The sequence below is a fragment of the Rutilus rutilus genome, assembly GCF_951802725.1.
Source record: "Rutilus rutilus genome assembly, chromosome: 7".
Lineage (NCBI taxonomy): Eukaryota > Metazoa > Chordata > Actinopteri > Cypriniformes > Leuciscidae > Rutilus > Rutilus rutilus.
Genome location: NC_140221.1, coordinates 41,071,957 through 41,097,548, shown reverse-complemented (window position 1 = coordinate 41,097,548; position 25,592 = coordinate 41,071,957). Strand labels below are relative to the sequence as shown.

Genomic DNA, 25,592 nt, shown 5'->3' with positions numbered 1-25,592 from the left:
GCAGCCATTAATCAAGTCTTTAGTATTAAGTGATCCTGAAGAAATTATTCTAATATTATGATTGGAATGCTCAAGAAACATTCCTTTTTTTTATTAGTTGAAAATGAAGTGTGGAAAGTGATAATTCCGGATAATTTGATAAAAACAACATTCTAAAGAAGGTTAATGGAAATGATCAATTTTAAACATAGTCTTTTTTGTAATTTTAGATCAATTTGAAGCATTTTTGCTGAATTTAGTGACCCCGAACATTGTCTAAACCTTTGCAGTCAAAACTTCTGTGGTAGAAGATGGGAAGTGTTTTTGTGGGTTTTGGACAAGACGAGTTGAAATATTTTGTAGATGCTAAATCATGTTTCGCAATTCACTGTTGTGGCTCCTAATGTCAGTGCAACAGGGTGTTACGTCTACGCATAACTCCTGGATTTTTGTTTTGATGAGCAAACGCTTTAGGATTTCCTGGCTCTTTGTGTGCTGAATGGCAACAATAGACGTCTTATAAACTGTGTGACCCCTTAGCTCTTTCTGTTTGTCCATGACACTATTTACAAAGAAACAAGATATAGTAAGCGGCGCACTACAGAAGCCTACTGTCGTTTGTCACTAAATTGAGCAAAAGCGTACAGTAGGCTACACTATGTGCATTTACTGTGGGTATTCCAAATAAATAGCTTGTCATATGATTGTAAATGCTAAAGGGTTCCCCCCTTAAGTGACTCTTTTTGGGGGGGATTTTTTAATTGGAGGGTGGAGTTTGCTCACTCTGTGTTTGTTTTTACAATGGCGTAATTTTGTTGCAATAGCATTTAGACAGCTCAAGGAAGCTTGATTTCAAAAATTGAGTCAGTAATAAAACAAGAACAAATAAATAACAACCAGTAGCACAAATAAATACAATAGAATAAAGATACAAATTAAATAAACAGCACTGTATGTTTTTCAGGTAGGTCTAACTAGGGCTGAACGATATGGACAAAATTTCATATCTCGATTTTCATGCCAGATATCTCGATATCGATACAATACGATATGACTACGCAAGTACTAAAAAAACAATACATTTAGAGTTTGTAAAATACACACTGATGTCTATGGAAGAGGTAATAATAATCCTTTCCATTATAATTCGACACGTTTTATTCATATCAGATACACATTGTGTAAGTAACTTCAATGTTTACTCTATTCTATTCCCAGTTCACCAGCCACTTACTTTTAAGTATTTCGGGAGAAGTGGATGAATTCACGTGTTGTAAACATAGAGGTTGTAAATCCAACAGATCCGATTCTCTGAACTGCGTCTGCGGCACAAACTAAAGCCTGTTTTATACTTCTGCGTCGAACTGCCGCCGTAGCTACGTCGTAGGCTGTGTGTAGCGCGCGTACCCTTCGTACGTGCACCTCTCCAAAAATGTAACAACGCGTCAATTCTACGCGGACACAAGCGCTGTGATTGGTCTGCCAGAACCCCTCCCTCGGGGTTTCATGCTCCCCAGGTGCGCGTCAACGCGGACAACGACACAGAAGTATAAATTAAAACCAACACGTTGCCTACGGCGTATAGGCTCCGGCGTATGTCCGACGCAGAAGTATAATGAGGCCTTAACACGGCGGTGCCCATCGCGCATACAGCTCAACTAACGCGATCGTTATAAAGGTGTTTAAACAACAATATACTTCCACTTGCATGTATTTGACAATCGGAATATCAGATATTTCATGCCATAGCTAACACATTTGTGAATATTCTGAATAAAAAAGGAAAAATGACATAAAAGCAGATCATCATTCATTCAGCGCTGTTGCTGCTGCGGTGTGTCACGTGACAAGCAATGACGCGTCACCATGGAAACGCCGCCCCCCCCTCTCACAATATAGTTCCCACGTCCCTGGTAGTGTGTGCGCGCTGGCTTTAGCGGTGCATTCAAGGGCACTCATAAAACTGATGTTTGTTGTGACTGCCAGAGTTGTAAGCAGGGCGAGCGCGGAGAGGGGAAATCTATATCGTCTATATCGTTGCTTTTTTCGATAGTAATATCTTGAAAGTTCATATCTCGATATAGATATGATAACGATATATCGTTCAGCCCTAGGTCTAACAGTATTCAAGGAAGAAATACAAAATATAAAATAACTGCAGAGCCTTAACTGATTAAATGTAAATTATTCCTTATTAAAGCTGAAAACGTTGTTCAGTTGAGGAGTGAGTGATTGTCTCTTTTTTTTTTTGTTTGATTAACATTGACAGACAGCAGCAGGTTTATTAGGCTCCTGTCACTTTAAGAGTTAATGCATGGATCCAGTATACTGATTCACACACGTTTTCTTTCTTAGCTGTTTACATTCATTCACTTAAGACATAACTGACAGTCTGAACGTGAATACTAAGACAGGTATTTTGACATTTGACTAAGCCAAGACCGGTTTTTTTTGTGTGTGTATTTGGCCATTAAAGCAATAAGCCTCAAAAAAGAACTCAATTTGACAATTTGAGCGAGCGAGCAAGCTGAGTGGCTTTATGTGTGTGCGCTTTGGCTGAGAGTCTCTCAGAGAGTGTTTTGCGAGTGAAAGTCTTGTATCGCAGCGTGCAGCTCGCTTGCAGTGCATACGCAACTATGGGGTGATGTAAAGATCTTTTCGCATTTTGAGAGAGAGAGAGAAGACACGGTAACGCTGCATCACTCACAGTGTTTGTGAAATTACATCTCAAAGTTTTCAAATTACTTACTTTCTCTGATAATCTGCTTGGATTAATTTACTCATTTAACATGCTATAAGTGCATAAATGTTTGCGGGAATTTCTTGCTTTATTATTGCGATAACTGCAGGAATGTCTAAATTTATGCGCAATGCCTGCAATCTCATACTGAAATTCAGGCTCTGTTTAAATGTTATAAATGCGTTAGTATATGCAGAAATGAATGAATGATAATGATAATATAATATAACTAAGTATATTAAATGATAAAATGTACAATATAATATTACAATGTTATCTTTATGCAAAGCTCTATCAAACTGCTTGATTATTCTTATTTGCGAATGTATTTCCTGCTTTTAAAGGGGTCATCGGATGCAAAATTCACTTTTAAATGGTGTTTGCATATAAATGTCTTTGCAGTGTGTGGACACAACCACTATACAATGAAAAAAATCCATTCACTCCTTTTTTTTTCTCTCTCAATAATCAAGCTGTTTGGATTTTCTGAGCAATATGATGTCATATTGCTCATGCTCTGCCCATGACCACTGACGGACTGTCCCGTCTTAGCGTATTTCCACCCTCAGCCATTTGTATACTGTCCGCCAAGGCAGCACTTTACGTGTCTTGTGTCGACACCCCCCATGGAAAAGAGGGGTGGGGTGAGCAGTTGCTCATTATCATTTAAAGAGACATGCACCGAACGCTGTGAACAGAGCTGTTTTTGAGGAGGTAAAAAGGGTGTTGTTTTACACAACCATTGAAGAATTTTAACCAAAGTATGTTTCAAACTTTACATGAAGACCCTAAAGAATCATACCAACTTGTGGAAAATGGGCATCCGATGACCCATTTAATAATAAAGCTCTTTGAGTGTTATTTGACTGAATATGTTATTATTATTTTTATTATTATTATTATTACACTGAACAAAATGATTTTGTAATTTCCGAACCCCCCCCCCCAATACAGTAAAACTGCACATTTTAGAGTGGCCTTTTATTGTGGCCAGCCTAAGGCACACCTGTGCAATAATCATGCTGTCTAATCAGCATCTTGATATGCCACACCTGTGAGGTGGATGGATTACCTCGGCAAAGGAGAAGTGCTCACTAACACAGATTTAGACAGATTTGTGAACAATATTTGAGAGAAATAGGCCTTTTGTGTACATAGAAGAAGTCTTAGATCTTTGAGTTCAGCTCATGAAAAATGGGGGCAAAAAGTTTTGCGTTTATAATTTTTTTCAGTGTATTATTTACATTATTAACAGCTGTTTATTGAAAGAGTAACACAAATACGCTTCTAATTAAATCTTCTGCAGGTAAATCACACTTGGCGATTGTTCAGAAAGTGAATAATGAGGGGGAGGGAGATCCGTTCTATGAGGTGCTGGGATTGGTCACCCTGGAAGATGTCATCGAGGAGATCATCAAATCAGAAATCCTGGACGAGTCTGACCTCTACAGTGAGTGGACAGTGTCTAGTGAATGTGTTTTTAGTGTTTTCTTTAAATAAATTCACACAAAATTTGCACATCTCAGTTTTCCAACACACATACATTTGACTTCCTCTTGCTGTGCTGCAACACACACCATTTCAAGTATGATTACGAAATGACAGAGACATGCACTCAGCATTTTTTGAGAAAAGCACATATCATCATGTTCATGATGTTAGTTTTCATGGTACCAATGTGATTTTGTTGTTGTTGGAGGAATTAAGTCATCTGACTTCTGTCATAAATTCCTCAGTGTTCTGCTCATATCAGTTTTTGTGTGTGTATTTTTTGCAGCTGATAACCGCAACAGAAAGAAAGTGGCTCACAATAAGAACAAGCGAGACTTCTCTGCCTTCAAACATGAGAGTGAGTCTAAAGTCAAGATCTCTCCTCAGCTGCTACTGGCCGCTCACCGCTTCCTAGCAACAGGTAAACAATCACCAGACTGAGTGTAACAGTATGTGTACCTTGCCTTGCCTTTTTTGGCCCATTTTACCTGTAAAAGAAAACCTGCTTAATAACTATGCACATCTGAATATAAGGCGTTTTTCCACTTCCTGTCCTCGTCAACAATTAAATATCACTTTTAAATGATTATATACTAAATTGTTTTGGAATTGTTAAAATGTGCTTGGAAAAAAAAATGACCAGAATATTGACTTGCTTAATAATTATGCATTGATGTTAACCTAGATTACATTTTTTAATGTTTACCCAGTTTTATGCCATGAAAATAGCCTTGAATACTGGCATGGATTTACGTTTACCTTGTTGGTTCAATTTGTTACATTTGTAACACTTTATAATCATCAACCGTTAGTTAATGCTTTAACTAACAATCAGCATTACATTTATTACAGTATTCATTATTATTATTTTTAATGTTAGTTAATTCAAATACAACTGTTCATTGTTTGTTCATTTTAGCTCAGGTCCATTTTCTTCTGGTCATTTACATGAAATGGGCCTTAAAAATCTAACTTTTGAAAACGTTTCCGTTTTTAGTACATCGTTGTCGTGTAAACTTATCCTTAAATTAAGAATTTTTCATTGTTTGTTCATGTTTCCTAATGTAGTTAACTAATGTTCAAAAATGAAAGTCTACTGTAAAGTACCACAAACCAACATGTTTAATCTTATTGTAACGTGTTACAGGTCAGGTTTCTCAAAAAGTAAGACAATGTGCATCTTAAATTAAGCAAAATGGTCTATAGATTTTACATCTCTTGTCTGTCTGTTTCTGTCTCTGTCGCCTGTGTCTCCGCAGAGGTTAATTTGTTCAGTCCATCTCTGATATCAGAGAAAATCCTTCTGCGTATCCTTAAACACCCTGATGTGATCCAGGAGATAAAGTTCAACGAGAACGAAAAGAAATCGCCGCATCACTACCTTTACCTGCGCGGCAAACCCGTGGACTACTTCATCCTCATACTGCAGGTAACGGCTCAAACTAACGCCTAACACCGTGTCCTAACTACACGCGATGCGACGCCGTGACAAAAGGTATCTTTTCCATGTTAAGGGTAACTAAACCCTAAAACAACTTTTTTTAGTTAATGATCTGTAAGACTGGGGCTTTAATAGTGCTGTTCATTGGTTCAAGTAATTTTTTTGACATTTGGGTTTAAAGTGTTAAAGCCCCTCCGCTGGGCTCTGCCCACTTTTCCAGCATTTTTTAAATATTGCCAGTGGGTGGAGTCAGGCTCTGACCAGGGGTTTAGTTACCCTTTAATCAGAGTTTTTGTCCTAACCAGCCGCGACGGCGACACGCCACGATTCTATTTTAGAAACGGTTTCTATTTTTCTGCGACGTCGCTGCTTGAACAACAAACACAAACTGTGGCAATGAGAATCACAGGTACTGTTTATGTGCTTTATTTAATGTTAAAAGCGTGTAATGTGACTTTGAATATCATTTAGTGCTCCAGCTTTGTAGCTGTAAAAGCAACAATGGATAATTATTAGAATTTATTAGGATTAACCCCTTGAGATGTATCATCTCGTTCACCTCAGATCTTGAAATTAAACAGATGGAAGCAAGAACGTTCAAACTGTGAACAAACAAGTGTATTATTGGACAAAGGTTGTTTTAGTAACTCAGTAGCCTATGTATTTTTAATAATGTTTAAATGGTGTAGTATTTGTGAATTTGATTATGTAGCCTACTTATACATTTTCTTGCGAGTGCCGTCAAGGTTACTCTCTGGTCTACTCTCTTGCCGTGAGACTCCGCCCACACGCTGTTCTGATTGGCTGTGGGTTTTAATTGATTTTGACGCATCTCGCAGTCACGTCGCGTCTAGTGTGGACAGACCATAGATAGACTGTAAAAAAAAAATATGGACGTAGTGTCCGTGATGTCACCCGTAGGTTTCTGAAGACCGTTTTTGAAGCCTAAAGTGGGCGTAGCTGACCGTCGCCATCTTGGCAGCGCGTCACTCCCGGATAAACGAAAATGGGCAAAGAGGCGGGACGTGGGTGGAGCTGAGGAGCCTGGTGCTGAAACCATGCCCACCTAGCTCGACGCGATCAAGTTGTCTATGGATGGAAGATATTGGCGGTTGATTTTGAACCGATTTGAATGCAGAAATTTAATGTAACTTAATATAATGTATTATATTACATACACAGTTGTCATGAAGGGCAAAATTAGCTGTATAGACCAAAGCCACTTTTTGATCCAGGCTGTAAACATGTTTTTTTTCTGCTGTAAAGTTGGGCATTTCAACATGGAGGAGATGCAGATTTGACTCACTTTTGCAGCCAGCCTCAAACGGCCAGTCGATGAATTGCCGTTTAATGCACTTCCGTGTTGTTTTCAAGAGAGAGACAGGGAGGTTGCCGCTTGGGACAGACACATTATTTATCGCTGGAATCTTATCAGCATCGCGTCTGGTTAGGCACGGTGTAATGGCCTGATCCTTACCTGGGTCGCGGCTTGAGTTGCAGCCAATTGGACAGACGAGGTGTTTTAAGCGGTTTAAGAAAACAGTCTTTGGCTTGCAGCATGAGCGTGTGGTTGGCTTTGCCTTGTGTTGTCACATGCTAAAATTGAAGAATTGACTCAACAGAACTGCTGGCTTACACAACAGTTTATCAGGGCTATATGATGATGTTTGGGAACAGCCCAGCTGTTCATCTATGTTGTGCGCTATGGCCTTATCAGAAATGATTTCAGAGGACCTCAAAATAAGGTTTTGCTTTTAGATGTAGAAGTTTTGACACTAGCGATCAAAAGTTTAGGGGCGGTTAAAAATGTTTTTGAAAAAAGTCTCTTATGCTCACCTAAGCTACATTTATTTGATCAAAAATGCTGTAAATGTAAAAACTGTTTAATTTTTTTTTTTTTTTTTTTTTAAATGTAATTTAAAGACAAAGACAAAACTGAATTTTCAGCATCATTGGCCTACTCCAGTCTTGTGTAACATGATCCTTCAGAAATCATTCTAATATACTGATTTGCTGAAGTAACATTTCCTATTATTATCATTTTGAAACAGTTGTGCTGCTTAATGTTTTTGTGGAAAGAATTTCAGGATTCTTTGAATGTAAAGTAAAAGATATATATTTTCTAGCATTATATATGCATTTCCTGTCACTTTTGATCAATGTAATGCTCCTTTGCTGAATGAAAGTACTAATTTCTTTAAATTCAATTTTACTGACCCCAAACTTTTGAACAATAGTGTAGATGAGAAAAACAGTTATCAGAAATATTAATTATGAACTGCTATATGTGCTGATGTGGGCAATTGCGTCCCAATTTAATTTCCCTTCAAGATAAGGGAGGAAAGTTGATCTTGAAGTTTCTTGAAGATTCAAGAAAAGAAGTTGCACTTTTTGATGCATGTATATGTGCTGGCTGCTTCAGAAAGAATTCAAAACGCAGAAGCTACATTAAAAAAGAGGCTGTTTCTGTATGTTTTGATTTTTTTCGAGGAAATAAAGTATCTTGTCTCGACTTCAGTCCTCTTTAATGGTCTGGCATGAGCTAAAAAGAAAAAGAAAAAAAACTCTCAAGAAAGGCATCCCAAAAATATGCTGCAACTGTTTTGTATAAAGAAATGAGCCAAAATACCTTGTAAGTGTTGCACAACTGAAGTAAAGGAGCAATAAAAAGCATTTGATGGAGGTTATTGCCAATAAAGCAGGTTTAAATACGAAAAATATGTCTGCACACGCTTTCCCATCCATTAGCTCGGTGAATTTTCTCTGTGATAAATTGTTATCACCTGGATGAAGCTCATCTCAGATTTTTGGAGCTTTTCACATGCAAAATCCAGATGACTTCCTAAGTGCAGAGTTGTACTTTTTCCCACAGTGGAACAATCATCCATCACGTATTCCTTCATTCATTCTCTCGGTCTCTTTCTCGGATTTGTTGTTGTTATTATTGGCCTCTAAACAATCATTAGACCATTCAGCTCATGGTGGTTAAACATCACATGCACACCTCAACCTTTCAGTGATTCGGTGAATTTCAGACCTCACACATTGTTTCTTCTATAATGAACGTGCAAAACTATGATAATCCACAAAATAAATGCGGGGAACCACATAGTATCACAAAAATATTCTTTATGTTAGGTTAAAGGTTCCTGGTTTTGTTTTGGAGGTCTCCTACAGTAGATTTTACATGCATTCAAGATAAAAAAAAAAAGTAAAAACTTTGTTTTATTTTTTTATATACACTGCATTTGCTGTCATTATGCAAATTTGTTACACACCTACGTAGGTTCGAGAAGGAAGAAAGACTGGAACTACTGACGACTCTTTTCTGGCAGTTCAGAATCGGTTCTTTCTTTCGAGAGACGCTTCAATCTTTGTCGAACTTTTACGTTCACAAACAGCTATATTACCGCTACATGAAAGGTAATATCTGAAAAAGCATAATAGAGGCACTCTGAACTTTTTTTGCCATTTACGCTTCTGAGAGTGTGAACTTTGTTTCTTGAACTGTCATGGAATTAACTTGTCAAGTTCAAGCTCTCCGGTTAAAATGTCTGAAGGTAGTTCACCTGGTGTAGATTATTCACAGCGGGAAGGAGATTCATTAATAGATTATGAAGAGCACACTAGCAGCAGTTTGAGGCTGTTAAATATGTCGGGCATCTGTTTGTGTGGCTTTTTGTTATTTATTATTTAAAGCCGCTCAATGGTGTGTGTGTGTGTGTGTGTGTGTGTTGGAAGCAGGATGTGCTGTATTATTATGATTATTATTTAATACATTGAGTGTGCTTGCAAGTAGAATTCCCAACATGGAGACCTTTCTTTCCTGGCACCGTTCGAAGATGGCCTCCAGCCAGGCCTCCAGCTGAGAGCGAGCTGACTGACCTTCATCAAATGTTAATGCTGCTTTCTCTGAGGTGTCAAGCTTTGTGCTAAAGATCCACAGCACTTCTTCTGTTGCGCTCCGGTGCGTATGTCCGAAAAGGACTTGGGAGTTTGTGAGGAATAAAAGAATACGTTGATTTTCCAATTTGCACTTTAACTTAAACTTAACGTTTTGGCACAATCCGAAGACCTGACATCAAGAAAAATTAATAGACATAACATCTAGTAAAACATAAGATGATAGACAAATGAAGAAAAATAAAGACAGGTTTTTAAATATATATTCAAAATGATTTTTTATAGGTTATCTTTTTGATGTTTATTTTTGTGTTTTAGATAGTCAATAAAAAGTGTAAGTTTAGCTTCAATTTTTTTTAAATCCACACAATTAATTTCTCTCTCCAAATCTAAAAACAAGATTTAGATTCAAGATTAATCTGAAGTTTAGCTAAGGGGCCGTTTACACCACACCGTTTTCAACTTAAAAACTAGGTCTGCCCCCTAATAGTCGACATTTTATTAGTCAGTCGCAGAAAAAATGAACCGAAACCCAGCGTTTAGGCTACTTTCCTCAAAGTCATGAGAAATATATGGAAAGCTTGACATATCATGCGGCAAGCTTTATGTGAAAGGTCAGGACTAGTCAGTTATTGAGGTCCACAACTGGAGATTTTAGCTTTAATATTTTTAACGGCAGTGCTTTGAAGATGAATCTATGCAAATTCTCAGTGAGGGTTTTAGATGATTTACTTTCAGGCTTTGAATCACCCGCTGTGATTTAAAGCTCTTATTATTTGTAATACGTAGGTCTTCATTTTTGTGAGCGCTGTGATTATTTTTATGAAACAAAAAACCTTTATAGTTATTTGGCCTGTTTATTTGTTAAATATCTGTCGGTCACTGTACTGAAGGGCTCCGCTTGCTTGGTGGTATATGTCTGACGGAGTAACTAAAGCAGCATAATTATACAGGACATCTTCAAGAGCGTCTAATTGTTCAGACAAACCACCGTCTAATTGATTTTGGATATATATAGTTTTGCACATAACTATTTTTAACTCTGCTTCTAGATGAAGAGAGTTATAGCAGTGCAGGAAGAGAGGCTGTGATTGTCTCTTCTGTACACAAATATTTGAAGATGTTTGCTTGTGCTCACTGTTGTTAGTTACTCAAACAATGAGCTGTTAAACATACTCATAGTAATTTTACAATGTGTGCTTGGCCACCCACGTTATGTTTGTGAATGATTGACAATACTGACGCTGAGAAGAGGTTACTGAGTGAAGCAACTCAACATGGCCTTCTGCACGTACACACACACACACACACACACACACACGTATATATAAACAAACATTACCTCTTCTCAACACCTCTGTTATTCATATAGCCCATCTGCTTGGCATTAAAGGCTCGCTGTGTGTATGAGGTAAAAATATTCAAATGAGTTGGTTAAATCTGACGAACGTTTTTGCAATATAAAAATGCAACATTTGGCTTAATTTAAAAACAAATAAATGTTTTTGCATTATTATTATTAGTAGTAGTATTATAATTTATTATTATTAAAATGCAGGAATTGGCTTCTTTAAAAAACAATAGAAGTCAGTGTTTTGTATTATTATTACTACTATTTATTAAAAAACAATTGGCTTTATTTTAAAATAGTATTATCATTATTATTAATAATAATTAATAATAATTAAAATTCCAGAATTGGCTATAAAAGTCAATATTTTTGTATTTTTAAATTAAAACTCAAAAATGTGTTTTATTTAAAAACAAAAGACATTAATTGTTTTATTGTTATTATTTTCACTATTATTTGCAAATATATACAAATATTGGCTTTGATGGTCCTCGTTTAGCGAAGTTGGTGTTTAACGGTATTTGTAAGAACTGGAAATGCGAGATTGTTTGTTGTTGACGTCCTAAGGTGGGATGTGCTTGTTAAAGGAGAACTCCGGTCAATTTTAACATTGAGCTCTTTTTTTTGTACATTTGGAGTGCTGTCAATACAGAGAACAACGACAAAAATCGGTGTTGCCTACACCGAGTTATTCTATTTTTAAAATTTGCACCCTATTGACTTCAATGGGGCAAGTAGTAAGCCTGCTTTTTAGCCTCTTAACATCCTTTAAGTGTCATTACAAGTGCACAGAAAATGTGAGTGATTCCTTCCGAGTGAACACGAGTGGATCTGACTGCAGTAGATGTTAGAGATATTAATAAAAATGAAGTTAATTCAGCCAGCGCTCATACCTTTGTTTACATCCTGTTTTCGGTGGAAGGCCATAGTAATCGATTGTCGAGTTCACGCGCGTGATCATAGGTACTAAACCTATGCGCGTGAACTCGACAATCGATTACTATGGCCTTCCACCGAAAACAGGATGTAAACAAAGGTATGAGCGCTGGCTGAATTAACTTCATTTTTATTAATATCTCTAACATCTACTGCAGTCAGATCCACTCGTGTTCACTCGGAAGGAATCACTCACATTTTCTGTGCACTTGTAATGACACTTAAAGGATGTTAAGAGGCTAAAAAGCAGGCTTACTACTTGCCCCATTGAAGTCAATAGGGTGCAAATTTTAAAAATAGAATAACTCGGTGTAGGCAACACCGATTTTTGTCGTTGTTCTCTGTATTGACAGCACTCCAAATGTACAAAAAAATGAGCTCAATGTTAAAATTGACCGGAGTTCTCCTTTAAGTGTGTTTATAAAGGACAAATGTGAACTTTTACCTTTGTCAGCAGCACACATTTATTTACACCCTTCTCACAGTCGTGGATTTGCATATTAAGTGGCACAATGACAGTCAGGACGATCTATTTAAAGATCTCTTCTCTCCGTTTCTGATGTTTGTGTGTCTGTACTTTTTGTCCTGGAGGTCTTTCTCTGTAAGGTCAGTTTGCATAATTGTGAAACGTGATTGATCTGATCTTTCCAGAAAAACGGGATTCATGCAGCTGCTGCAGTCCCCTCCCTGCAAACAATCTCACTACCTTGATGTTCGCAAAGGGAAGTGTGTGTGTGTGTGTGTGTCACACTGCATTGTGCACCTCATTATGTGGACGTCAGTCACTCGTGGTATTCGGCCCCCTCTCTCAGAGCATCATTGTTGTCTCAGTGGATTTACTGTGCTACGGTTCTCACATTCCTCTTGACCAGAGCTCACATTCACTCACTCCTATCGTTTTAATCCTCTCAGGGCCTTCTCAGTCTAAAGCTAGTTGTTCATTTATGTGTCTGTCCACCTAGGTGGTGGTGCTTCTGGGAAACTAGTCTTGTGGTATGATCTCATCTCTACTTTGTCTCCAATTCGTTCAAAGGATTAGTTCACCTAAAAATGACAAATCTATAATTTGTTCACACACTCAAACCCTTTTTTCCATACAACACAAAGGGAAGATGTTTTGAAAAATGTTCACGCTTCTGATTTCATACATACTTTCATCAGCAGACTTTCAATCGAAGACATGATTTTCAGTGATAAGTAACTTTAATTTGACTTTCTCGCATTAAGCTATCATGTGGCTATTTGTACTACTTTTTGGTCCAATTTTTTTTTTTTATCTTGTCAAAATATTGAAAAGAGCACTGTATTTGTTTCAGCAATATTTTTTTTTAACCGAGCAGATTTTCATCAGAATATACACTACCATTCAGATGTTTGGGGTCAGTAAATTTAGTTTGGAAAAAAATTTATGCTTTTATTCAGCAAAGACGCATTAATTTAATCAAAAGTCACAGTAAAGATATTTGAGACATTCTATTCCAAATAAATCCTCCCCTTTTTTAAACTGTCTATTCATCAAAGAATCCTGATTAAAAAGTATCATGTTTTCAGCACAGTAGTTTTCAACATTGATAATAATGAGAAATGTTTCTTGAGCAGCAAATCAGCATATTAGAATGATTTCTGGAGGATCATGTGACACTGAAGACTGGAGTAATGATGCTGAAAAATCAGCTTCGCATCACAGGAATAAATTACACTTTCAAATATATTTAAATAAGAAAACAGAAATTTTAAATTGTAAATATTTCAGAATAATGGTGTGTTTACTTTGTTTAAACCTACGATTTATGCACTTTTTGATATCATATCACAATTGCATTATTTTTTTTAATTTTTTTTTGATGCAATGGTTGTTTTAAAAAACCCACCCAGAATCATCTTCCTTTATTGTGTACAGGGCCGTGTGGAGGTGGAGGCTGGGAATGAAAACATGAAGTTCGAGACAGGACCTTTCTCTTTCTATGGAGTCATGGCTCTCAGTGCTCCAACATTAGGTGAGTCAAACACACACAAAGTAAAACATACATCAGAAATGCATGCAAACCAAGACTCTTTTCATACTTCTTTTCATCAACAACTTCAAAATAGGAATCAATAGGACAAGTCTAAACCTCTAATATTTGATTTACCAACATGCACAAACATATATACTACTGTATAATGTGTCACTGACCCCTTCAAAGCTGTGGGTTAATATATTAAGTGACTCGACATCAGGATAGTCTGTTTAAAGATCACATCCTACACACTATCCTTTCGGATTTGTGCATAGATGAACAGTAGGTGGTCTTGTTTGTGCGTCTGTGTGTGCATTATGGTAAAGGCCACATTATGAAAGGGTTCAACAACAGATGGGAAAATACTTTAAAGCAACAGTTGGCTTTGCCACTAATCACTCATAATTATAATTATCTCACGTGGGATACTGGGACTTTTCCAGGCCACCCATCTTTACTTGTTGAGCTCTGAAAAAGCTGTAGATCATCGCCCTCTAGTGGCCATATGCTTCCTTTTAGTTCATTTAAAAGGGTTAGTTCACCCATAAATGAAAATTGTCATAATTTACAGTCACTCACCTGTCATGTCATTCCAAACCTGTATGATTTTCAGTGGTGTACAAAAGGAGATTGTTGGCTGAATGTGGATGTTGCCCTTTGTCATAGAAGTAAATGGGAATCTCCAAAAAGGACATAAAAAGCATCATAAAAGTATTTCATACAACTTCCACAGTATAAGCATTTTGAATCCATACGATAGCTTTGTGTGAGGAAGTGACTGGAAATCTGCTCTGCCGTAGCTTTCATATATTCGAGTTTTCTTCACATATTCCACCTTCAATTCCTCCAGTTTCAATTGGCATTATAGATGTTAAACCTGATGTAATGCATCTTCATGTGCATAATTATATCTAAGCGAATGAGATTTGAGAGCTGTGATGGAGAGGAGGCATTATAGAGTTTAATGACTTAAATTTTATTTATTTTCCTCACCCAAAGAGCAGCGTGAATGTTCTGCCTAACATCTCCTTTTGTGTTCCACGAAAGAAAGTAAGTCCATTTTGGATTGTCATCAGGGCGAGTCAATAAATATCCATTTTTGGGTCAATTAACACTTTATTTATAATAGAGGTCATGCTGGTGTTTTTCTATCTGTGCTCATGAATGTACACTATCGTTCAAACGTTTGGGATTCATACAATTTTTTTGAAAGAAAATTCCTATGCTCACCAAGGCTGCTTTATTTGATCAAAAATACATTACAATGGTTAAAAAAAAAAAAAACAGTTCAAAAGCCCACATATAGGATTTAAAATTCACTTTAAAACTGGAAATAAACCATAGGAATAAATAAACAAAAAAATATATTATGAGAAGAAAAGGTGCTTTAAAGAACCTTAAAGTGTTTCTGTCAGGTCTTCATATATAGAACCTTTTAGGGGTTCCCATCAGGAGTCCACTTTATACATTTAATTTTGTTTTAATTGTTTTTTTTTAAATTGTATGAATTAAACAGGAAAATATTTCCTTATTTAGACCGTTTTTGGCTTAAAGTGTTCTTTCAAAATTGAGCCAAGAACCTGTGGGTTCTATTTAGAATCCCATTGAACCTTTTTTCTAAGAGTGAAATCTCTCTAATCTTTTTTTATTTTAAGGATTCTTTGATGGATAAAAAGTTGAACAGCATTTATTTGAAATAGAAATCGTTTGCAGTGCACCATTATACATGGCTTTACTGTCAATTTTGATCTATTTAAAGCATCCTTGTTATAATAAAATAATTAATTTCTCAAAACATCTCACTGACCCCAATCTTGTGAACGGTGGTGCGTGTCTTCTTGTGTTTTCCCTCTACCTGTACTTCCCTCTTCCCTCAACCCTGTCTTACATGTCCCATCAATCTCTGTCTTTCTCTCTCGCTCCCAGTGAGTGTGTCTCGTCCTCGTCACCTGTCTCTTAAGAGATGCTCTCTCTTCTCTCGTTTCCCAGGTAACTGCCGGCATGTCGGGGCTCTAACCACTGACAGGGAAGGGTCAGACTGATTAACAGTGATAGTTTTTGCAGAAATAACCTACACTGTTAGAAAAATCTGTAGAAATTACAGTATTACTGGCAGCTACTTGCCAGTAACTTACTGTAGATTTAAATTTGTTATTTACTGGCAACAATTTGTTCAAAATTAAATGAACATTAAACATTAACAAGTCTTTATCTTTACAGAATAAAACTAAAATAACAGCCTCATGCAAAGCATTCTGGGAACCAAAATCTGAAGGAAAAAAACAGAAAAAGGTTGATGAAGATTTCTGGTTCCCAGAATGCTTTACATTAGATTGTTATTTTATCATTTTATTCTGTAAAGACAAAGACTTGTTAATGTTTAATGTTCATTTAACTTTGAACAAACTGTTGCCAGTAAATAACATAAATTTAAATCTACAGTAAGTTACTGGCAAACAGCTGGAAAACTACAGCACATTTTTTACAGTGTACAAGTGCTATGCAAGTTGTATACAACTAACAAGTGATAGGAGAAGGAGCAAAAGGCGGCTGGGAAACTGCCTACACACATCGTCATTTTGACCTCTCATATGCCAATAAAGCATGAAAAAATTATGGACATAAAATTTCGTCCCTTAAAGGATAATCCCGGTATTTAGCACTTTGAGTCTCTTTTCTGTTTTTTTCTGGATGAACTAGAGTGGTGGACAGAAATTTTGACGATGGGTCCTGTCTCGACTTTTTGACCCGTTTAGAATCGCCTTTGACTGCTTCAGTGGCTGGCTACGGGCATGCACGAACATGTCCTTAAAACAACCCTTAACGTTCGTTTTCAAAACTGTGCAACTCACCGAGTGGTTAGTGGTGTTCGTTGATGATTCAAAACAAATATATCGGCGCAATGTATGATTTCAATCCGTGTTATTTGCTATAGTGGAACTATTTTTTCAGATACCTCACAACCGCGTATAAACTTCCGCTCGGTATTTGAGTCTGAAGCGCAGTAATATCAACGAGCAATGAGTCCTCCAACAGAAATCAATGGGATTTTACAAAATGCCAAATAAAACACAACAGAAACTGTATTTCGCTACGCTACTTGTTTTGGAACATCAACGAACACCACTAACCACTCGGTGAGTTGCACAGTTTTAAAAACGAACGTTAAGGGTTGTTTTAAGGACATGTTTGTGCATGCCGGTACTAGCCAGCCACTCTGAAGCGGTCAAAGGCGATTCTAAACGAGTCAAAAAAGTCGAGACAGGACCCATCGTCAAAATGTCTGTGTCCACCACTCTAGTTCATCCAAAACAAATCAGAAAAGAGACTCAAAGTGCTAAATACCGGAATTATCCTTTAAGGGGCAGCCTTTTGCTCCTTCTCCTCCTTCTCCTATCACTTCAGAATAGCAAAATAGATAGGTTTTTGTTTACAGACATTAATAACGTAACACTTAGATTTATCGTAGATTTGATCAGTCGTACAGATCTGGATTTGAATAATTCCTCTCATACACCTGTTACCCTGCAGAGCCTTAATAATTGAACACACTTAAAGGGATAGTTCACCCAAAAAAATAATAATTCTGTCATCATTTTCTTACCCACATGTTCCAAACCTGTATGAATTTATTTCTTTGTGGGACACAAAGATGTTTAGCAGAAAAGCATCTCTTTTCTATCAACCGTTAGCCTCATAGCATAATTGCCTAAGTAATATTTAAAAAGAAATGACTTAGGCAATTTTGCTATGAGGCTAACGAAATGTAAAAGTAGGCACTTTCAATCCACAAAAAGCACCATAAAAACAGTCCATATAATGAATATGTGCAAGCACAAATTATACGCAGAAGCTATGGTGCATTTTCAGTGAATATCTAATTAAATTTGTGTCTTTTTTGTAATAATAAAATGTGGATGCCTTAATGGTGCTTTAATTTGTCTTTTTGGGGCTTGACGTTCCTCAAGATGTCTTCTTTTGTGTTTGATAGAAGAGATCATTTCACACAGGACAATGAGAGGGAATAAATAATGACATAATTTTGAAATAATAAAATTATGAAATAATATTTTATTTTTGAATGAACTATCCAACTGTGGGCTGCTGTACTTAGAATGTGCCAGTAGGTGGCGATATCTGAGTGGAGCTTGTCTTTATCTGTGTGATGTCCATCACATCTGCATATCTAGTGTTTCTTCACATCATAAATGTATTCTTTCTTACACACTTGCACACATTACTACAACAACAACTATATATATGTACACTAGCGTTCAAAAGTTTGGGGTTGGTAGGATTAGTTTTTGAATGTTGTTATTTAGTTTACAATGTTATTTTTTTCCTGTGATGGTAAAGCTGAATTTTCAGCATCATTACTCCAGTTTTCAGTGTCACATGATCCTTCAGAAATCATTCTAATATGCTGATTTGCTGCTCAATACAGTTGTGCTGCTTAATATTTGTGTGGAAACCATAATAATTTTTTTTTTCAGGATTCTTTGAGGAACAGAAAGTTGAAAAAAACAAAACATTTATTTGATATCAAAATCATTTGTAACATTATAAATGCCTTTACTGTTACTTTTGATCTATTAAATGCATCCTTGCTGAATAGCTTTCTTTCAAAACAAACAAAAAATTGTAAAACCCCAAGCTTTGAACGACAGTGTATGTTCCATGAGTTCCTGCATTGTCTTATATTGTATGTGCCCTGTATTAATTTTTGGGTGAACTACTCCTTTAACTCTCTCCTCTGAACCTCTCTACTACCACCTTGTAGTGATGATGAATGTGTTTGCATGGCATTTTCTCTCTCTCTCTCTCTCTCTCTCTCTCTCTCTCTCTCTCTCTCTCTCTTGGAATACATAGAATAATTAATATAAAGACATCAAAATAATAAGATATTATAACATAACTTAAATTTAAATGTACAAATTAAATTAATTGTACAAATTAACAGTGCAACAAATTAAAACGTGTGAACATTTGATACCACAGTGTTTTTTTAACATATACACACACAAACATTACTGAAGTACACTGTGGTGGACAGTAGGGAAACACACTGAGGTCAGACACACACATTACACACACATTCACCTGCTGTCTCTCAGGCTGTGACACATCGATACATATCTGGCAGCCAGTGCTGCTGTCTGACCCTCTCCTAGTATCATCTTTATCTGTTCTACTTCAGTCAGGACAGTTAATGCATTGCAGATGTGGAAAATGCCTCAATACCTTTTGTTATTATGACTGCAATAGGAAGAGATCGGGAGGGGATCTTGATTCTAACCAAATTTAATTTTGTGGTGGGACAAGCTAAATTGGCCATCTATTTGAGCAGGAGAGAAAAAATTGAACAGGATATAGTACAAAACATTGTTGTATTGTTTTTTTTTTAACTTGGTACAATCTAGAATCTTAATTGATTTTTATTATTATAAATGTATTGGTGATCTGGTTTCCTTTGAAAATATTTGGAGCTGTAATGATGCTCTATGTATCATTTTTGAAGATGAATTAATTTTCACACTTTATTGACCAAATTTAAATTTGATAATGGTCTTTGACTTAAAAAATGTGCAAAAAATAAATCAGCAGGGAAGTATTTTTTTATCATTGTAAAAGCATGAACTGTTGACCTTTTAAAAACCACACACCAAGTGCATTCAGAGTGTCAGCACTTTCCCAAGCACAAAACTGTCAGCAGCTGCGAACACTCATTTTCTGCAGTTTTTTGGCTTATTAACTTGTTGGAAATGGAGGATTTTTACAAGGCTCTCTGTTTACAACGTACTTGTCAACATTTGGTTTTCAAAATCCGGGAAATTTGTGCGGGGACCGTTCAGGTTCAACTTTCCGCGCAACTGGGTTATAGGTTGACAGGTTGAGGTGACAAACGGGTTGAAATTGTATAGGCTATGGGGTGTGGATTGTGTGAATATAATGCATTTAAACATATTGGTCCGATTTTTCATAAAGGAGTTTGGGCCATGCAAATTTCGAGAGTTTCCTGGGAGAAATAACAAACTGGGAGGGGTCCGGGAAATAGGGCTAAAAAAACCGGAAGAAAAACGGGGGTGTCGACAGGTATGATTTACAAGGCTCTTGGGAAATGGAAAAAATGTTTGTACTGATATCGTATGAACTTTTCAGGACAGAATTGTTTCTTTTCGGATGAACTCGTCTCATCTGCCACAGCATGTCTCATCTGCCACAGCATGTCTGCTGTACTACAGTTATTTTAAAGACAACTTTACACATCTATTTTCTTGCAAAGTCACTTCTGCTCACCAAGGCTGCATTTATTTGATTGAAAATACAGTAATATTGTGAAATATAACAATTTAAAATATTTAAAAAAAAATTAATATATTTTAACATGTAAATGTATTACTGTGATGGTAATGTAATCATTACTACAGTCTTCAGTGTCACATGATCCTTCAGAAATCATTCTAATATGATAATTTGCTGCTCAAACATTTCGTATCAATGTTGAAAACAGTTGTGCTGCTTAATATTTTTGTGGAAGCCGTAATACCTTTTTTCATGATTCGCTGATGAATAGAAAGTTCAGAAGGACATTTATTTGAAAAATATTTTTTATAACATTTAAAGTCTTTGTAACTTTTGATCAATGTTTTTTGGTTTATTTTTAATTTTTTATGTTTTTATGTATTTTTTTAAATGGAAACTGATGGTGTAACAACTTATTGATTATTTTTATACTGTATTTTTCCAAGTTATTTTGTGGTTTGGGAAAGGTCTTCTAAATCATTTATTTAATCAGTGTAATATGTTTCATAATCTTGTATTCTTAATCAGTGGTATTTTATAAACCTCAAATCGAGATAATGTGTAAAAGGACTAAAGGGAAGATGAATAATTTCCTGTTTTTCCATTTTAAAGTGTGATTTATGCTGTAAATCATCCAGTTTTCCCTCTGACTCCTCCACTGTTCAGCAAAAGTGTTGTTTAACAAGTCTGATGTTCTGCATTAAGTCATCAGCAGGGGTACTGACCGGTGTTGGGGAAAGTTACTTTTAAAAGTAGGCCTATTGCATTACTCCCTCAAAAAAAAAAAACACACAAATTGTGTTGCTTAGTTACTTTTAATGGAAAGTGATGCAAGTGATATATTTTTTGCACTGTAACTCCTATATACATTGTATATCATCATCGTGTAGGCAAGTCTGTTATCATTTACTCGCACACCTTTTCAACATCCCATGTGTGTGTTTCAGAATTCCGCTCGCCCTCTCACATCAGCGGACTCAACCGATCTGCGTCTCTAAACTACACGGATCACCCTGAACCTCAGTCTGTTGGTGGCAGCAACACGCAGCTCAGCAGCGCTCCATTGCCACAGTACACACCAGACTTCAATGTCCGAGCTCTGGCAGACCTACAGTTTGTGAAGGTAAAGATATGGTGTAGTGACGCACCAGAAATGGTCAAAACCGTTATGGAAGGCCGAAATCCAAAACGGTGACATTTAATTAGCGCTTCTACAATTGCACGTTTTGGCTGTGCCAGCGTATATTTCATGTACACAATGTGGATAAACTACAACGGGTAAACATGTCGGCTACATGTGTGTGGAGTGGACACTAGGGCTGGGTTGACAATATTGATTTCTCATTTTAAAGTCACCATGAAATCAAAATTGACAAATCATATTTTTTGTGAAATAATTTTGTTTTTAATTGTAAATTATTATTATTTTTTTTAATTCATGTGCCTTCGTTATATTTAATCAAAATAACTTCCCGTCCCTTCTTGCAGCAACATTTCTTCAGTACTCATTTACTGGCGCAAGGGCGGGACAACCTGTCACTCACAAAGGACCCACCTATAGAAAACCACAATGAATCAACCATCCAATCAATTCCCCATGGACAAAATCAAGCCCCGCCCTAAATTCTTTTCTTGTTCTAGAAGCCGACTTTAATCGATCTTCATTTAGTCTATGCTGAGCAAAACTTCACTACACGTTATTTGCAGCGCACCTACCATCCAAAAATCGCAATAAGCTTTGTTACTTTTGATATGAAGCAAAGTCTCAGCTGGCTTTTCAATTCTGTCATTTTTATAGCAAAATACAATCGGCACGTGAACCGATCATCTTTACCACTAAAGATGTGTGAAAGATACAGTAGAACATACTGAAATGTATCATCTCTCATGTAATCGCTCAATCAGTGTCACAACCACAGAAAAAGATCAACAAAACAGCGTGTAAACAATGTCACGTAACATTACATTTAAAAGCCATTCAATGACCATAACTTGGTCGTCAACTAGAAAAAATAGCTCTCGGGGGGCTAAATATATAAAGTATTTTGCTATAGATATTGATTATATTTTTGCTTAACGGTCTTAAGTTTGAAATGAAAACAAGTTTTTATTACAGCCACCGTTTAAATGTTTATATTTCAACATAGTTATATAATAATAAAAAGGTTGATATAAAAACTGCCCAATGTACAATTCAGATGTTGATATATGCTTTTAGCTCAATGAAAACTTTCATTTTGGTTTTGTTTAATTAATTTCGGTGCGTCACTAATATGGTTTATTCCTTCATCCATTCAGGAATTCCACAAGAAATTCCAAACACCTCTCACAATACCTTTCCGTCTCTTCCTGTTTTCCAGATCACACGCTCTCAGTATCAGAACGGTCTGATGGCGTCTCGGCTGGACAGCTCGCCCCAGTCTCCGGACAGCGGACACGGCCGTGTGGATAACAGCGCATCATCCATTCCCCATCCCTCGTCGGAAAACATGCTCACGCTCACGGATGCCCCCGATGAGACGACCTCGCTCCTCATCGAACAGAACAGCCAACCCACGTGCCAGGCCAACCACAGCACACACAACGAGAGCCCCATTTGACACGCTCACACTCAATTCACCGATATCCCACACACCCATTGGACATTTAGCACTTTTTCCCAGACCCGTTTTAGCGCTAGCCATTAGAGTATATCAGTGTGGGTCTATGAAGAGCAATAGTTTGCTGAGACAGACTTTGTGTAACGCATTGTGCAAGACGAAGGCACAGAGAAGCCAAAGTGTATCTGGACTGAGAAAGGACCCCTGTTTCAGACAGACTCTCTGGGGCGTTTTATAGACTGTGCGAATAGAGCCGTTTCTATGTACATGAAGATGTTTATTTTGTCATTTTTCTATTGAGGTTGCTCACAGAAACGCGAATGAGGGAAACTGTGGATGCCTTTTTATTTGGTGTTAGTCCATAGCTCTGTCATATTTGTACCAAATTCTATATGTGTGTGAGAGTGAAAATGAAAGTGAGTTTGTGAAAGAGATATACGTGCCAGTGTATGTTTGTATATACGACAACGCATGAGTCCGATTTGGCCGTTGCAGCCCACGTAAGCAACAACTCAGGGAGACGCTGAGCTTCACATACTAATTGCATGTTTGATAATTCCCTATTGATTTACGTGAACCCATGCGACAAGTGATCAAAAAAAAAGTGAAGCATGCTGTCGTCAAATGCACCAAACAGTGAAATACTAAGATACGCTGCATCTCATACACACGGCATCCACATGTAATTTCTATGTCCGATATTTCTGCTGGTTGTCTGTGGAGGTTTGTTAATGTGATGCAGTGTTTGTGTATGTGTAAAATTGTCCTTTTGAAAATAATGCATTGACTTTTTTTTTTTTACTCCAAAGAGAACAAGCATTTGTCGTTGTAGTACAACTGTAAATGGAGTCACTTTTCTGCACAAGACGTTTGTGTGTGATTAGAGCTCTCGAACTGTATCTGTTGCTCCCATTGGACCAGAGGTAATCTAACCAAAAGAATTGAACTCTTTGCTGTATTTAATTAGCATTCAGTTGAGGTTGTACATTTTTTTTAAATGATTTTCTTTTTTATTATTATTATTATTATTATTTTTGTGTGTGATTTCTTAAAATTGCTGTGCGTTTTATATGCTGGTTGACATGGTACAGACTACAAATTGTAGATGCCTAAAACTAGGAGATGGCAGGTTCAGGAAGTGACTTCATAAAATGTACTGTTTCTTTGCCTTTTTTTGCCTCTGTGCAAATCTTTTGCTTTCATACCAAAAAATTTTGAAACTGATGAGAACATGGAAGATATCTTGCTTAGTCAAATGGACACAAAAGCCTCTTTAATTATGTAGCATCTCGATTATGATAAAAAAAAAAAGGGGTGCAAGAACTGCACTGTGTATTTCTATTTTTGGCTGTTGACAGCTGCTCAGTGTTTTTTTTTTTTTTTTTTTAAAGAAAACACTCCCTGTTTGTTCAAACTGTTAATCAAGTTATTTCCTGTCCTTCTCAAATTAGTGATGAAATACATTGCGACTTAACACAGATTCTTTTTGTTTCTTTAATGGAAACTGATGGTGTAACAATTCTTTTTATACTGTATTTTTCCAAGTTATTTTGTGGTTTGGGAAAGGTCTTCTTTTAGATAATCTGAGTTTGGCTATTAAATTATTTATTTAATCAGTGTAATATGTTTCACATGCTTGTATTCTTAATCAGTGGTATTTTATAAACCTCATATCGAGAGAATGTGTAAAAGGACTAAGTCATCAGCAGGGGTACTGACCGGTGTTGGGGAAAGTTACTTTTAAAAGTAGGCCTATTGAATTACTCACTTTAAAAAAAAATAAAAAAAATGCGTTACATAACCTTTTGCTATTTTTTTTCCCCACCTGGACTAGGCTTAATAGGCTTATTTTTTAATAACAAACCAAAAGTGTAATGAATAAGCATCAGGCTGAATGAAATGCAAATACACACCTGTACAGTAGAGGACGCAGCTCAAACAAACCTTTCAGCTGTGCTGCCATTCTAGATGGGACACGAGAAAAAAGTTGAACATTCTTCAGGCAGCAGTGCCATGTACGATTATCGATAATCATTCGATTGAATTGGTCGAAAGTTAAAAGCACCTATAGGCACTATTATCGATAATAATACATTTTATTTAGCGGAGAATACTGATAGACTGTGTAAGATGAGTCAACAAAGACTTTATTGTCGGTGGAAATTAGCCAAATTTAATTTCAACAGAACATTGATGACTGTTTTTTATCAGGCATATATGAAGGTCAAACGAAAGAATGCATTGTCAAAGGTTGTAAATGACTGCCATAAGGTTTTGGGTGTAAACATTTCCTGGGTTATCAGATTTGTTTGATATGCAGGTGATAAAGAAATTGCATCACACAATATTTGACACGTCACACACATCTTTATGATGCATTTCAGACCCTCCCCTCAGGATTTTTGTATGGGTCCCTTTAGCCAAGACAAATAGATTTAAATTTGTGTTTACCATGTGCCATTCATTGTCTTAATTTAAATATGAAGAGGTCATTTTTAAATGTTGTTTTCCTAATGTGCTATTAATGTTGTGTATTTGTCTGTCTTGCATGTGGTGTAAAAACAAAAACAAATTGCCCCTAAGGGCAGGGGACCACAAAGTTTTACAATACAATACAATAAACTGATTTCGGACAGACTTCTGAAGCAGCGTAATGGTTGAATTATCAACTACAAAATAGAGAATGCTTCGGTGATAACTATGCAAACATTTAATTTCAATAGTAATTTCTCACTAGAAATGACATCAAAAATGGAAAACTTTGTTCAAAGCATTTACTCACAATCTGACCACCAACCACAACTTTCAGATGCCATCTTTGTTTCTGTTTGTTTTTGCTCAACTGTCG

The 25,592-nt window shown here is 36.6% G+C and overlaps 1 protein-coding gene across 2 annotated transcripts in view; it reads left to right on the top strand.

Moving 5' to 3' along the window:
• Positions 1-24,125, top strand: part of LOC311294127 (metal transporter CNNM4) — a 37,456-nt gene extending 13,331 nt beyond the window's left edge. The window contains exons 2-8 of one of the 2 annotated variants that reach the window (XM_084414824.1): positions 4,026-4,169; positions 4,497-4,631; positions 5,470-5,639; positions 13,742-13,838; positions 15,768-15,830; positions 21,092-21,267; positions 22,505-23,339. In XM_084414824.1, the coding sequence (XP_084270950.1) occupies positions 4,026-4,169; positions 4,497-4,631; positions 5,470-5,639; positions 13,742-13,838; positions 15,768-15,830; positions 21,092-21,267; positions 22,505-22,744 (1,025 nt within the window). In that variant the 3' untranslated portion in view covers positions 22,745-23,339. Of the gene's footprint in view, positions 1-4,025; positions 4,170-4,496; positions 4,632-5,469; positions 5,640-13,741; positions 13,839-15,767; positions 15,831-21,091; positions 21,268-22,504 lie in introns of both variants that reach the window. The other variant, XM_084414825.1, reaches the window with a different exon arrangement.
• The last annotated feature ends 1,467 nt before the right edge of the window (positions 24,126-25,592 follow it).